Source organism: Trichechus manatus, unplaced genomic scaffold, assembly GCF_000243295.1.
Source record: "Trichechus manatus latirostris isolate Lorelei unplaced genomic scaffold, TriManLat1.0 scaffold00170, whole genome shotgun sequence".
In the NCBI taxonomy this organism is placed as follows: Eukaryota; Metazoa; Chordata; class Mammalia; order Sirenia; family Trichechidae; genus Trichechus; species Trichechus manatus.
In genome coordinates this window covers 1,815,250-1,827,355 of record NW_004444106.1, presented here as the reverse complement: position 1 = coordinate 1,827,355, position 12,106 = coordinate 1,815,250, and the positions used below count along the sequence as shown (strand labels likewise).

The 12,106-nt window shown below is 41.4% G+C and overlaps 1 protein-coding gene across 2 annotated transcripts in view; it reads left to right on the top strand.

Annotated features, from left to right (window-relative positions):
* Window positions 1-12,106, top strand: part of XPO6 (exportin 6) — a 120,731-nt gene that overhangs the window by 88,117 nt on the left and 20,508 nt on the right. For both annotated transcript variants that reach the window (XM_023741010.1, XM_004386596.2), the window contains exons 13-14: window positions 6,347-6,506; window positions 10,183-10,275. In XM_023741010.1, the coding sequence (XP_023596778.1) occupies window positions 6,347-6,506; window positions 10,183-10,275 (253 nt within the window). The remainder of the gene's footprint in view (window positions 1-6,346; window positions 6,507-10,182; window positions 10,276-12,106) is intronic.

Sequence of the window (12,106 nt, the reverse complement as noted above, 5' to 3'; positions counted from 1 at the left end):
ATAACTACTTCCATTTGTAAGAAGCCCTGGTGGCGCAGTGGTTAAAGCAGTTGACTGCTAACCAAAAGATCGGCAGTTTGAAACCACCAGCGGCTCCTCGGGAGAAAGATGTGGTAGTCTGCTTCCATAGAGATTTACAGCCTCAGAAACCCTATGGGGTTGCTATGGGTTGGAATCGATTCGACGGCAGTGGGTTTGGTTTTTGGGTCCATTTGTAAAGCACTCCTTAATTACATGCCAGGCGCTGCATTAAGTGGTTTACTTTTGTTATCTCAGTTTATTTTCTTAATTGTCCTGTGAGGTGTAGGTACCATTACTAGTTACTCCTATTTTACAGAAGAGGAAATTGATGCTCAGAGATATTAGTTTACCCAAGGTCACATAGCTTGTTAGTGCTAGTCCCAACATGGCATATAATGGAGAGTGGTAAAAGTTGACTTAACTAAAATTGGACATTCATCTTGCCAGCTGAAAACACCAGAAACTTAATACTGTGCTTGCAAACACACACGTCCTCCCCATCCCCCCAGTTATCTCCGATATGTCATTTCACACTGCTTTTCTTCACTGTGTTTTCCTTACCGGAGCCATGCCTTGCTCTGGCCTTCAGCCCCTCTGTTGTACAACTGTTGTTTCAGGCTGGCACAGAGCTGCCAAAGTGTGGCCCATCTCCTCCAGGAGCTTGTTTTTCATGGCAGGGCCTCTACAGGAGGCTGTTTGTGAGAGTGTCCTTGGTGGCCCATGACGGTTTGTTTCCATGACTGTTAGCTTCTAAATAATCCAGTGGGCCCGAGGAGGTTGATAGAATTTGGCACGCCCCAAGTATAGGCCCTGACTTGGGAGATAGGGTAGGAACAGCTTACACAGAACTTTAAAAGACCAATTTTTCAAAGCAAACTTGTCTGTAAAATACACTGTCACAGTTAATGAAAATTATTTGACTGTGTACAAATGCTTCAGGCAGATGATTCCAGAATCTTCCTGGGAATAATCATGCCCAGGTGGTCTCTCCTTTAGGGCCACTGTTCAAATTAGAATATACTCAGGACCTAGAGACATTATTCTTGATCTTAAAAAAATCACATACAGCCCCCCCCCCCAAAAAAAAATAACACCTAGTTTTCCTTTTCATTGTTGTAGCTGACTTTTATATTGTGTTGAGTCAGTTTTCAGGTGAAAATCTGCAGTGAATCTTAAATCCTTTCTCTGAGACACAGCTGTTAACTCAGAGCTTCTCTTCCTAGAAGGATAATCTGATTTATTTTTCCCTAGATGAAATATACCTACCCTCATTGAAGTCCATTTGCTGGCAGTTTCACAAGGTGCTTGACTCTTCCAGATCGTTTATAAATTGCATCCCCAGCACTGATCCTTGATGCATACTCCAATGGCAAAACCTCAGGCCAGAGAAATACTTATTTCCTGTTTTAAAATGAGCTCTTTTATCCATGACAGAGTATTCACCCACCCGTTGGTGGCTCAAGAGCCAAGTTTCCAATGCAGAGGATATTAAAAAATTGAAACTTTGAGTAGATTTTATTCCCCAGTTCCCATGGTCGTTTACCCTCTCAAATAACCTCCATGCTATATTAGTCAGCCTTATTGCCTCTTCACAGCAACCATGTTATCTTTTCTCCTCATATGTTATGGTCCACTCTATTCAGTTGTATTTACCCTATCACTGTTAATTCCTAGGTCTCCCCTGGAACCTGTGTAGATGGGAGTCAGCCAAGATTCTTGAACTCTTCTGGTGCTGTAGTCATTTATAACAACAGGGTGTGTACGTTTTGGCCAGCAGTGAAACCTACAGGGCCCCTGCTGTTGATTTTGGTAGAGATTTAAATTCAGAAGATTTTGTGTTCTAACTATTTGATCTACTGCTGCTGATCTTCTTCCTTCCAAAAAGGAGTTAACTAACCCACTTCCTCAGTAGAGACCAGTACAAAATGTGCCATGTTGCTATGGCATATTAGTAGCCGTGTGCCTCTCTTGTCCCTGGCAGGTCATCCTTCTCTCTGGCTGTCTGACTTTCCTGCTTTTTGTGGATTAAGAAATCCTCTCATTGGTTGCTGTTCCTCTTATATGGCATCTTGCATGTGGCTCTAAAGTATCCATTTTGTATTTGGCCTCTGCCTCTCCTCCCTGAGATCTGTCCTCATTGGGGCAACATTTCTGCTCTCAGTAACCCTTTTAACTTTTCCAGTTAGTCATGCAAGCTTTCTTACCTAAGATATCTTTTCATCTATAATATATAAGCTTTTTTGGACTTATATTCTTTGTTCTAATTGGATTCAATTTGTTTATTCTCTGAGTGGATTACCTCAAATGCTAATTTTCACTCCCCTATCTTCCCTCCACACCCCCTCCCCACAAAAAAAGGGAGATGACTGAATTTTGCTTAATATTAAAATGTTTTTCTAGGGCAGTGATTTCCCAGGGAGCTGTTCTTTAGATGTGGCTTAGAGTATACCTGGGTAGTGTCAGGATGACTTGGTTTATGGAAAATGGGACTTCTTTTAGTATCACCGTGTTATTTTGTCTCTGTAAACCTGTATATAGCAATATTCTTATGTGATGTTCTGTGCCACAGGGGAGAAATCTAAGCCTTAGCCAAACAGAGGAAAATGTGGGTAAATCTGAACAGCTTTTCACACTGGGAACTCTGGCCCACTCCCTCAATTTTAGTTGGTGCTAGCATGGTTTTGTGGTGGTAATACTAGGTTTCTAGGCTGTAGGCATGGGGAGGGGCTTTGATTGGGTTTCCTGCCTGTGTGTTGTCTACCTTGCAGATACAGCAGGAAAGAACCAGCTGTGATTTTGGCTAACATGACCCTTAGATGGCACGTATGTCTTAAGTTGAACTCTATGAATTAGTTTTGTTAGGGCAGAAATGGTCAAATACAAGCAGTTTGATATGATTCAAGCTAATAATTTAAGACACGCACACAGAGAAATTCCACGCTGTTTTCCATTCCAGGTGCTGCACTTTGGTAGACAGATTAGGGCAGGTTTAGAGGGGAGTGATAAGGATGGCAAAGATTCTTAGAAGGAAGGTGACAGAGGAAATGGAAGGGACCCAGGAGTGTCTTTAAACCAAGAAGAGATTTGGAAGAATGTCACCGCTGTCTTCACATCTCCCCATGGCTGTCGTGTGTCAGCAGGCTTAGACTTGTTTTGTGTTCTACCCTCCAGGGATATAGGAATGATAAAGAGGAATTATAGGGAGACAGATTTTTCCTGCATTTCTGACCAAGCTGTCCAAGGTGAAGGGCTCCCTCAAGAGGCATTGAGCTCCCCAGTACTCACTACAAGTGTCCAGGAAGAGGGTTAAGAGCTGGGTGGTGAGGAAGAAATGCTTCAGAAAGGGCTCACGCATCAGATGGATTTGTGTGGATGCAAGGAGCAAAGAGGCTTGGTCAGGATAACCTTTAGGTTCTCTGTTAAATACCATACTGAAATGGAAACTTGATTTAGGGAGGTGTTTTGGTTTGGCTTTTAAAAGAGAAACACAGTATTTCCCTTACATACTTAAAATATTTTAGAGCTGGGTACTTAGTTCTAGTATTAAGTACAATGAATAAATTGAAAGCTAGTGATCAGGTTGGAGCTTGTTGGGAGACGGAGCCAAAGGTGAAGAAGGTGTGTACAGGCAGAGTGAGGGGTGATTGATGCTGGTTCAATCACCTGTCCACATGGCTCTTTGAAAGAAAAGCTGATAACTACTCCTAAACCCAATTCTAGGCTGTTTTTCACCTAACCCTAAGATTTGCTTGGTGTGCAAAGGAATAACAGTTTTTAGAAGTTTACTCTTGGAGTCTGTTTACAAAGCTGTAATCTGAAAATCCTATTGACATCTAGGAGATACGTAATTGTGGTACCTTTGTTAACTGGGAGATTAGAACCCTCTCTTCCTGCAGCCCATGAAGGCACTACTCCCTCCTGCATGACCAGGCATGACCAAAAATACCTCTTGGCTTTGTTTGTTCTGTGGGCTCATCTGGCGGTATGGGGTGGTCATTCTCTTGCTGTGTGACTAGAGGAGCTGGTTCACTCTCCTTCAGCACCCACTCCGACGGCCTCCTTGTGGCTGCCTGGAGGCTGAGAATTCTGTTTTCTGCATCAAGACACTGCTCTCCATGTGGACTGTAGGAGGAGGAAACAGGGCAACTGGGGCCATGTTGAAGCTGGCCTTTGTCACTGGCTGTCTCCTTGTAAGGTCCTTCCCTGAGATGCCCCTTCTTTCTGTTCTCCTGTTCCTTGGCAACATGTGACCCGCCATGACCCGTCCCTGGCTGAAGTCTCCCCTTTGCCAGGCTCCTGCCCAGGGGATACTCTACGCTCCCTTGGGGCCTGTCACAGGCTCTGTTCCCAGCCTCACCCCTTGGAAGTTGGTGTAGGGGCTGAGATATTAAGCTTGTGACTTCAGCCACCACTTCACAGCCTTTTCAGCCTTGCTGTTTTCCTGTCTACGAGTGGTACTTATCCATATTCATCTTTAAATTATACAAGTGAGTCTATCCACAGACAGTATGAGGAAATTAAGTCCCCAGCCTCCCTGTCCTGCTCTAGTTTGCTGTCTGTTCTATGGTACCTAATTCATTTGTACGTTTATGGCCACCCACTCTGCACTAGGCACTGTGCTGGGTGCTGGGCACACAGACAGGACGCTGCATAGCCCCTCGCTGAGAAGGAGTTCATAATGCAGTAAGGAGATAGACCTGTGAGTTATTCATTTATCTCCATATGTGCACATATGTGCACATTCCCATGAGGGAGTGAAGGAGGGGAGGGAAGAATGTTCCCTCTGTTGGGGGGGTGGGGAGGAAAGGTCTCACAGAAGAAATGATGCTTATGTGCGTCTAGAGGACATGTAGGGGCTTGCAAGGTTTGAGTGGGAAGAGGACGACATGATGGGCAGTCCAGGCAGAGGAAACAGCTTATGAGAGGCCCAGAGACCCGAGGCACCTGGGAGTGATCTATATCAGTGGATCCAGATGATACAGTGGAGTAGTCAAAGGAGGCGAAGTCATGAAAGACCTACTAGTTGATGCTGGAAGTCTCGGCTTTCCACTTTTAGCTGGAGAGAACAAAGTTTAACACTCGGCTTAAGGGGAACTATGTGCCTAGATCTGGCTCTAGAAAGGTAGTTCCAGAGCCCTGTGGGAGGAAGTCCAGCAAGAGACAGTAAAAGCCTGAAGAGGCAGAGGAGGGAACTGGCTTGAGAAGTATTTAGGGAGTGGTGGGATTGCAAGTGCCCTGAGGGCTGGTGATTTTACTGTCACTGCCCCAGCCTCACTGCTGCAGTTTCGAAGGCTTCGCTTATACTGTGTTTAGATGAATGAGGAGAACTTTATGTCAGGCTTAGAGGCTTTTCTTCTGGGCTGAAAATTCTTACTGTCCTTTATGGACAGTGTGAGGAGAGAGAGCCAAGGGCCAGGAGGTGACTGAATTGTGGATGATTTTGCCCTTCATCTTGGCATCCTTCCTACTTAGATTGAAGAAATTATGGTAAAAAGTGCAGTTTTAGGCCTTAGAAAATCACTAGCTTTTTCTTATTGTAAAGAATTACAAACATTGAATAATGCTTCTAGTTTACAGAGTTTTTATGTATTCTAATTTAGCCCTTACAGTAGTCCTGTGAAATAAATAGTAGCGTTTTTTTTTTTTTTTTTCTTTTCATTTTCAGATGAGGAAACTGAAACTTAGAAGGGTTAAATAAGGCACAGAGCCAGGAAGTGGCTGGGAATCTGTGTCTTCTGCATCCAAGCCCTGTGTGTGTTATTCCTTCTGTACTGAGCCACCTAAAAATCTGCTGGGGTGGAATGCTGAGTCTACCCTATTCCTGCCTGTCAGCTGGTGGGGATTTGATTCTGAGTGAGGGTCATGAAAAGGCAGCAGGCTTGGAGTCACATAGACTTAGTTTAGAATACCAGCTCTGCCCTGGAAATATGATCCATGTTGGGCAAGTTTCTGAGCTGCCCTGGGTGTGTTTCCTTGTATATAAAATTGGCAGTATCAGTACCTCACAGGGTCAAGAGGAATCAGTGCTCAGTTTATGTTAGCATACCCCAGGCTATCTGTCCCTCCTCCTTCACTCTGTCTGTCTCTCCCCTCCAGTCTGTCAGTCCCACCCTGTAGCCTCTGGAGTACATGTGGTGTGGCTATAGGTAGAGACTGTGGAGTTTCCCTGCTCAGTCTCAGTACTGGTTAGCAGCCTGTGGGTTGCTTTGTTTTGAGAAAGCAAATTGATTTTGCTAAATGTAGCTTGTCTGGATGAGCTGTAATCTGTAGTGGTAACTAAAGCATGTTCTTCCTGTGAAAAACTGTCTGAGGTGTTATGTTCCAGGACACCGGTTGAACATCACAGCGGAAAATGACTGCCGGCGATTGCATTGTTCCCTGAGAGATTTGAGCTCCCTGCTGCAGGCTGTGGGCCGGTTAGCCGAGTACTTTATCGGTGATGTGTTTGCTGCACGGTTCAGCAATGCCCTCACCGTCGTGGAGAGGTAGGCCGGCAGTAACGTTATGGATCTGTTCCTTCTTCAGGGCTCGGCTTTACCTTCTTGGTGGGGGACAGCATATTACCAAATAGCTTTCACTCTGGCACTGGTTAAATAGGGCTGTGCCACATATAAGCTAATGTAGAGCAAATTACTTCACCTCTCCAAACTCCAGGTCTGTCATCTGTAAAATGGAGTAGAAATAGCATATCTTAGGTTTATGTGAGAATTAAATGAAGATAAGGCACTTAGCACAGTGCCTAGTACAAAGCAAAACCTTCAGTAAACATAAGCTATCTGTTACTTCTTTGAAGGTCTTATATATAACTGTAAGGACAGAAGATCAGATGAGGTCACTTGTCATGTCTTCCCATAGGATGAGACACTAGGAAAGCCCTATTAATAAGGGACAACACACACTATCCAAGTAGGCAGCCAAATGCTGCCTTGAAGAGATGGGGCTTTCTGTGTTTTTTTCCAGTCCCTTGAGGGTCCTAAGCAGTTAAATCTGGGCAGCCTCCAAGACTGGCCTGAGAGGTGGCTCCCAGCTTATCCACTATGAGGCTTCTTTTATTGCTTCCTCTTAGGTCCCACAGGGGGTTTCCAGCTGTATTTGTTGAATAACATTTCATTCTACCCAGTCCCCCACCACCCCACCTTCACATATGCTTAAAAAATAAGATGTATAGAAGAATCCTGATCAAAAGGAGGAAAATGCAGAAGAGAATTTCACATTTGCATGGAATGCAGACTCTGGAACTGTTGAGGCTGGGTGAACCCCTGAAACTATTGTCCTGAGATAATCTTTAAACCTTAAACCAAAAATATCCCTTGAAGTCTTCTTTAAACCAAACAACAGTTTAGCTTAACTAGTAAAGAATGTCTGTCTTGAGCATTGTGCTCTTTTAAGAACTATCTATATGGGATCAAATTGACAACAGTAACTCAAAAGATTAGATAGGAAACTTGGCGGGCAATGAGTTTATGTTAAGGGGGAAGAACAATTCAGAAAAGGAGGGTAAGGATGGTTGCACAACTTGCAGGATGTAATCAGTGTCACTAAATTGTACATGTAGAAATTGTTGAATTGGTGTATGTTGTGCTGTGTATATTCTCAACAAAAGCAACAAAAAATAGGTTAAAGAAAAAATCAGTTGTAAGCAATAGGTAGTTCAGACCATTTCAAGATAACCATTGAGCTGATTAGGCCAAAACTGAGTGGATGTGGGTCCAGCCCAAAGCCAACACACCTGATGCTTTCATCGGCCTTCTAGCCGTATCACTGGTGACACAGAGGGGGAAGCCAAGCCCCAGTAGCCTAGTTACTTGCATACCAGATTTTTCTTTAACTGTTATATCTTTGCTTTAGATAACTATGAATTTTAAATGAATTTTTTTTTTATTTTTTTTATCTTTTATAAATGAATTCTTTAAAAGCCAGATTAATATTAATAATAAAAGCAGTGTACAATATTCTGAAGTTTTCAAAAGCGTTTTTGCATATTTTCATCTTATTTTATACTTTGAGAGCTAGATATTGCCATTTTATCATTGAGGAAACTGTGGCTCAGAGATCAGTACCTCACCTCAGGTCACACAGCTTACAAGAGGCAGCACAGGGGTTTTAACTAGTTTCCTGATTTCAAATGCTTTTCCCAAACTATAGTACTTCTACTTCCAGAGTCTGTTTTTTCTGTTCTTCCTGTGCTAGACCTGTTTGCACTGTATGTTCAGTAGAACATGTCTTCCTGTCTGAAATCCATAGATAAGCATCCATTATTTGAATTTATTCTCTGTTATGCAACATATCAGTCTTCTCAACTTCATAGTGAAATGATTTATCCGAGATCTTGAAACATTATTTTATAGGTCCTTATACATCTTTCTGTGCCGCTTAGATTTGCAAGCTCAGCACTTAAAGATACTTTACTATTTTGTCTTCATTTAGAATCAAGTTTGAGAGAAGGCTTTTTGTTATGGCTACATGATCTTAACAGCCACTGTGATCAGCAGTGTTTTTACTCACAAGTTACATAAAACAAAACTTAATATTAAAACTGCTAAGCATAGATTTCTATTAAAAGACAGAAGTCCATGTTTAGTGTGGAACAATATTTAGAGAATTAAACACCAGATGTGAGTTGATATATTTCTTTCTTACTGAGAGTAACTATTTTAATTCCCAGTTATCACCACTCGTCCCCCTTCCTAGGGTCTCTGATTGAGAACCCTTGCCTCTTTTACCTTCATTTTCTTGACTGACTGGAAGGGCCTCTTTCTGACTGCTCCCCAACCCTGAACAGTTTGTGGCTCAAGCCTGTGGTTTTCTCTTTGGAATAAAGTCCTCAGGGGAACATTTTTCAGATTGTGGTCCACATGCATCAGAGTCCTCTGGCTGCTTTTCAGAGATGCAGATTTCCAGACCCTTCCTGACACCTACAGTTGGTCGTGGGGATAGGCCAAGGGAGTTTGCATTTGTACGAAAATTCCCCAGTTGATTCTTGTGTTCAGCAGAGTTTGAGAACCGCTGCTCTACTGGATTGAGGGAGCAAAACACACTGTCTTCCCTTGCATCCATCTCCTAGGTTTCCTGACAGAGTGGAATTGGCCAAGTCTCAGATTTTTTTTTTTTTTTTTAATTTCCTTTTGGTGAGAAAGGAATGGTTTTCTATCGCTAATGAAAGAGACATTTTCCATTTCCCAGTAGAGCTAACTATTATTGAATTTAATACTTGTTTGTATACAGTGAGCCCTTGAGCAACCAGTGGGCTCAGTAGCTTACTTTTGAAAGAATTGTATTTGAAGTTTAAAAATCTCAATTTATTCTAAAAACATTCATTCCTTCCCGCCCCCTAATGTTTCATCTAGAAAAGTTGAAAGAATTGTACAGGAAATAACACATTTAGCTACCACCTAGATTCTACAGTGAACATGTTTCTATAGTTGCTTTATCATATATCCACTTCAAACATTTTCTTCAAAAAAATGATTTTTAAATAAAAGCTTAAGGTCGTTTTATCATTAGACAAATTTTATAGGAAGATCCACACCAACTTATTAAGGTAAATTGTCAAAAGAGCAGGTTTGCTTTTTAAAAAAATATTTTATATGCTGCTCGTTTGTAAAAGTAATATATATTTATTGTAGACAGTTTGGAAGTACAGAAAAGTAGAAGGGAAAAAAATCATTCATAATCCACCCACTCCATCCTACCTCCAAAGCAAGTGGTAACCAGTAAACATGTTTTGATGAACATTCTTCCAGCCTTTTTTCTGTTAACAGACATACATTTTTATAACAAAATTGGGATACATTCTGTGTATGTATTTGTTGCAGCCTTTTCATGCTTCAAATATCTTAAATATTTGTCATTAAATATTCTTCTAAACATGGCTTTTATTGCCTGTAGTATATTGTATCACTTCCTCTGTATTGGATGTTTATATTGTTTTCAAAATTTTTGACATTGTAAATAATGCTTTAATTAGTATCCTTGTATATAAATTTTTATGCACATCTTAGATTAGTTCCTTGGGATAAAACTGAAGGTCTGGTCTTGATCCTTTTTTGTATGAAAAAGTAATTCTAGTCTGTCCTTGCATTTTTGTTGGTACCTTGTCCAATTTTGTCTATTTTAGCCCATAAGCTGAATGTTCTTTCTGACTTGTTTCTTTGCCAACAGATTAGTCAAAGTCACTCTGTATGGATCTCAGATAAAATTGTACAACATTGAGACTGCTGTGCCATCAGTACTGAAACCTGACCTCATTGATGTGTAAGTATAGAGTTTGGTGCTTTTTACAGTCTCAGGAAAGACCTGTTACATCCCCAAATGTTTTGATAGATATAAAGGAACATTAGCAGCTGTCATGAAGGAGAGAAAACGCCCCCACTCCATACCTAGAAAGAGAAAGAGCTTGATTGTATATCTTGGGGTTGGGGTGATTGGAGTAAGAGGAATTTGTCAGGTAGATGAGAGCTGGGGTGGAGGGTGTATGGAGTAGACATTCCAGGAAGAAAGAACAGCACAAACTAAGGCACAGAGGTGTTGCAAAGTCACACATTTAGGGAGGTGGTGAGCGCGTTGTGTGGCAGGAGATGAGGCTGGATAGGCATGGTGGACTAAAATGGAAAGTGCTTGAATGCCATGTATCTTGTCCTGTAGACCAGTGACTGAAACTGTAGGAAAGAGAGGAATTACTTGAGGAACACATTCCCGCAGAGATTTTGATTATAGCAGGATGACAGTAGGCTCAAGTATTTGCATATTGAACAAGAACCTCAGGATATTTTGAAGCAGGACATCCAGGGACAACACTTTGAGAAGCTCTGTTGGAGGCCATTAGGAAAGTGACGTGATGGAAGGGGATGGGGAGGGGTGGAAGTTGAAGGAGTGGGGGCTGGAGATGGGGCCATATGTCAGAGATTACACTGTGCAGAAGGCTTGCCCTAGACTAGAGCAATGGTTGGCAAACTACAGCCTGTGCCACATCTGGCCCGACCCCTCTGCTTTTGTAAATAAAATTCTATTGGAACACAGCTACATCCATTCATTAATGTATTATCTATGGCTACTTTTGCACTATATCAGCACAGTTGAATAGTAGTGACAGAAATTTACAGCCTGCAAGGCTATATAGCATGTGTATACTGTCCCTTTTTTTTAAACAGATAACATTTGTTGACTTCTACTCTAGAGCATTCTTGAGCTGCAAATTAGATAAACGATGGGAAGAGAATCTTTACCATAGTGTTTTTAAACTTTTTGGGGGGTAGATATTGGTTTCCTCTTTGAGAATTAGAATTGAAAGCTGTGAAGCTTCTCCCCAGAAAGATGCTAATTTTCTCATAAATAAAACATCTTGCACACAGTTTCAGGAAGTTTTAGGGCCCCTCCTGCCAGCCTTGAGAAGCTCTGTAAATTTGATAGATTGACTGAAATTTTCAGACTCCAAAGGCAGACTTTGATCTTCCTTCTTAGTTTCAGCACTTAGAACTTAAGTAAAGGATAAAATGAGCAAAAGTCTAAATATAAGATACAGAATAACTGCCTGGTCACTATGAATTTCAAACTCCAAATACCTATATTTTCTTACTTTAGGGTACTTAGTACCTTTTCTTACCCAATTTCTTATTTTGAAAGAGTTTAGACCTGTAGAAAAGTTGAAAAATAGTCGAGTGAACACTCTTATACTTTTCACTTAGAATGTCCACACCTTTCACCTAGATTCACCAATTACTAATATTTTACCACATTTGCTTTTGTTTCCTGTATTTTCTTTCTGTGTACACACATGCACACACATAAATTGTTTTTTGCTGAACTATTTGAAAATAAATTGTGGACAACATACTACTTCACTCATGAATCCTTCAGCATTATCTCCTGAGAACAAGGCCATTCTCCTACATAACCATAATACTATTATCGCACTCAAAAACATTCATTAGAGACAATAATATTATCTAATACATAGTCTATATTCACCTTTCTGCAGTTGTTCCAGGAATGTCCTTTGTGGACTTTTTTTTGGATCCAAGGGCTAACTAATCATAAAATCACACATTAAATTTCATTGTCTCCTATAATCTAGAACAATTCCCCC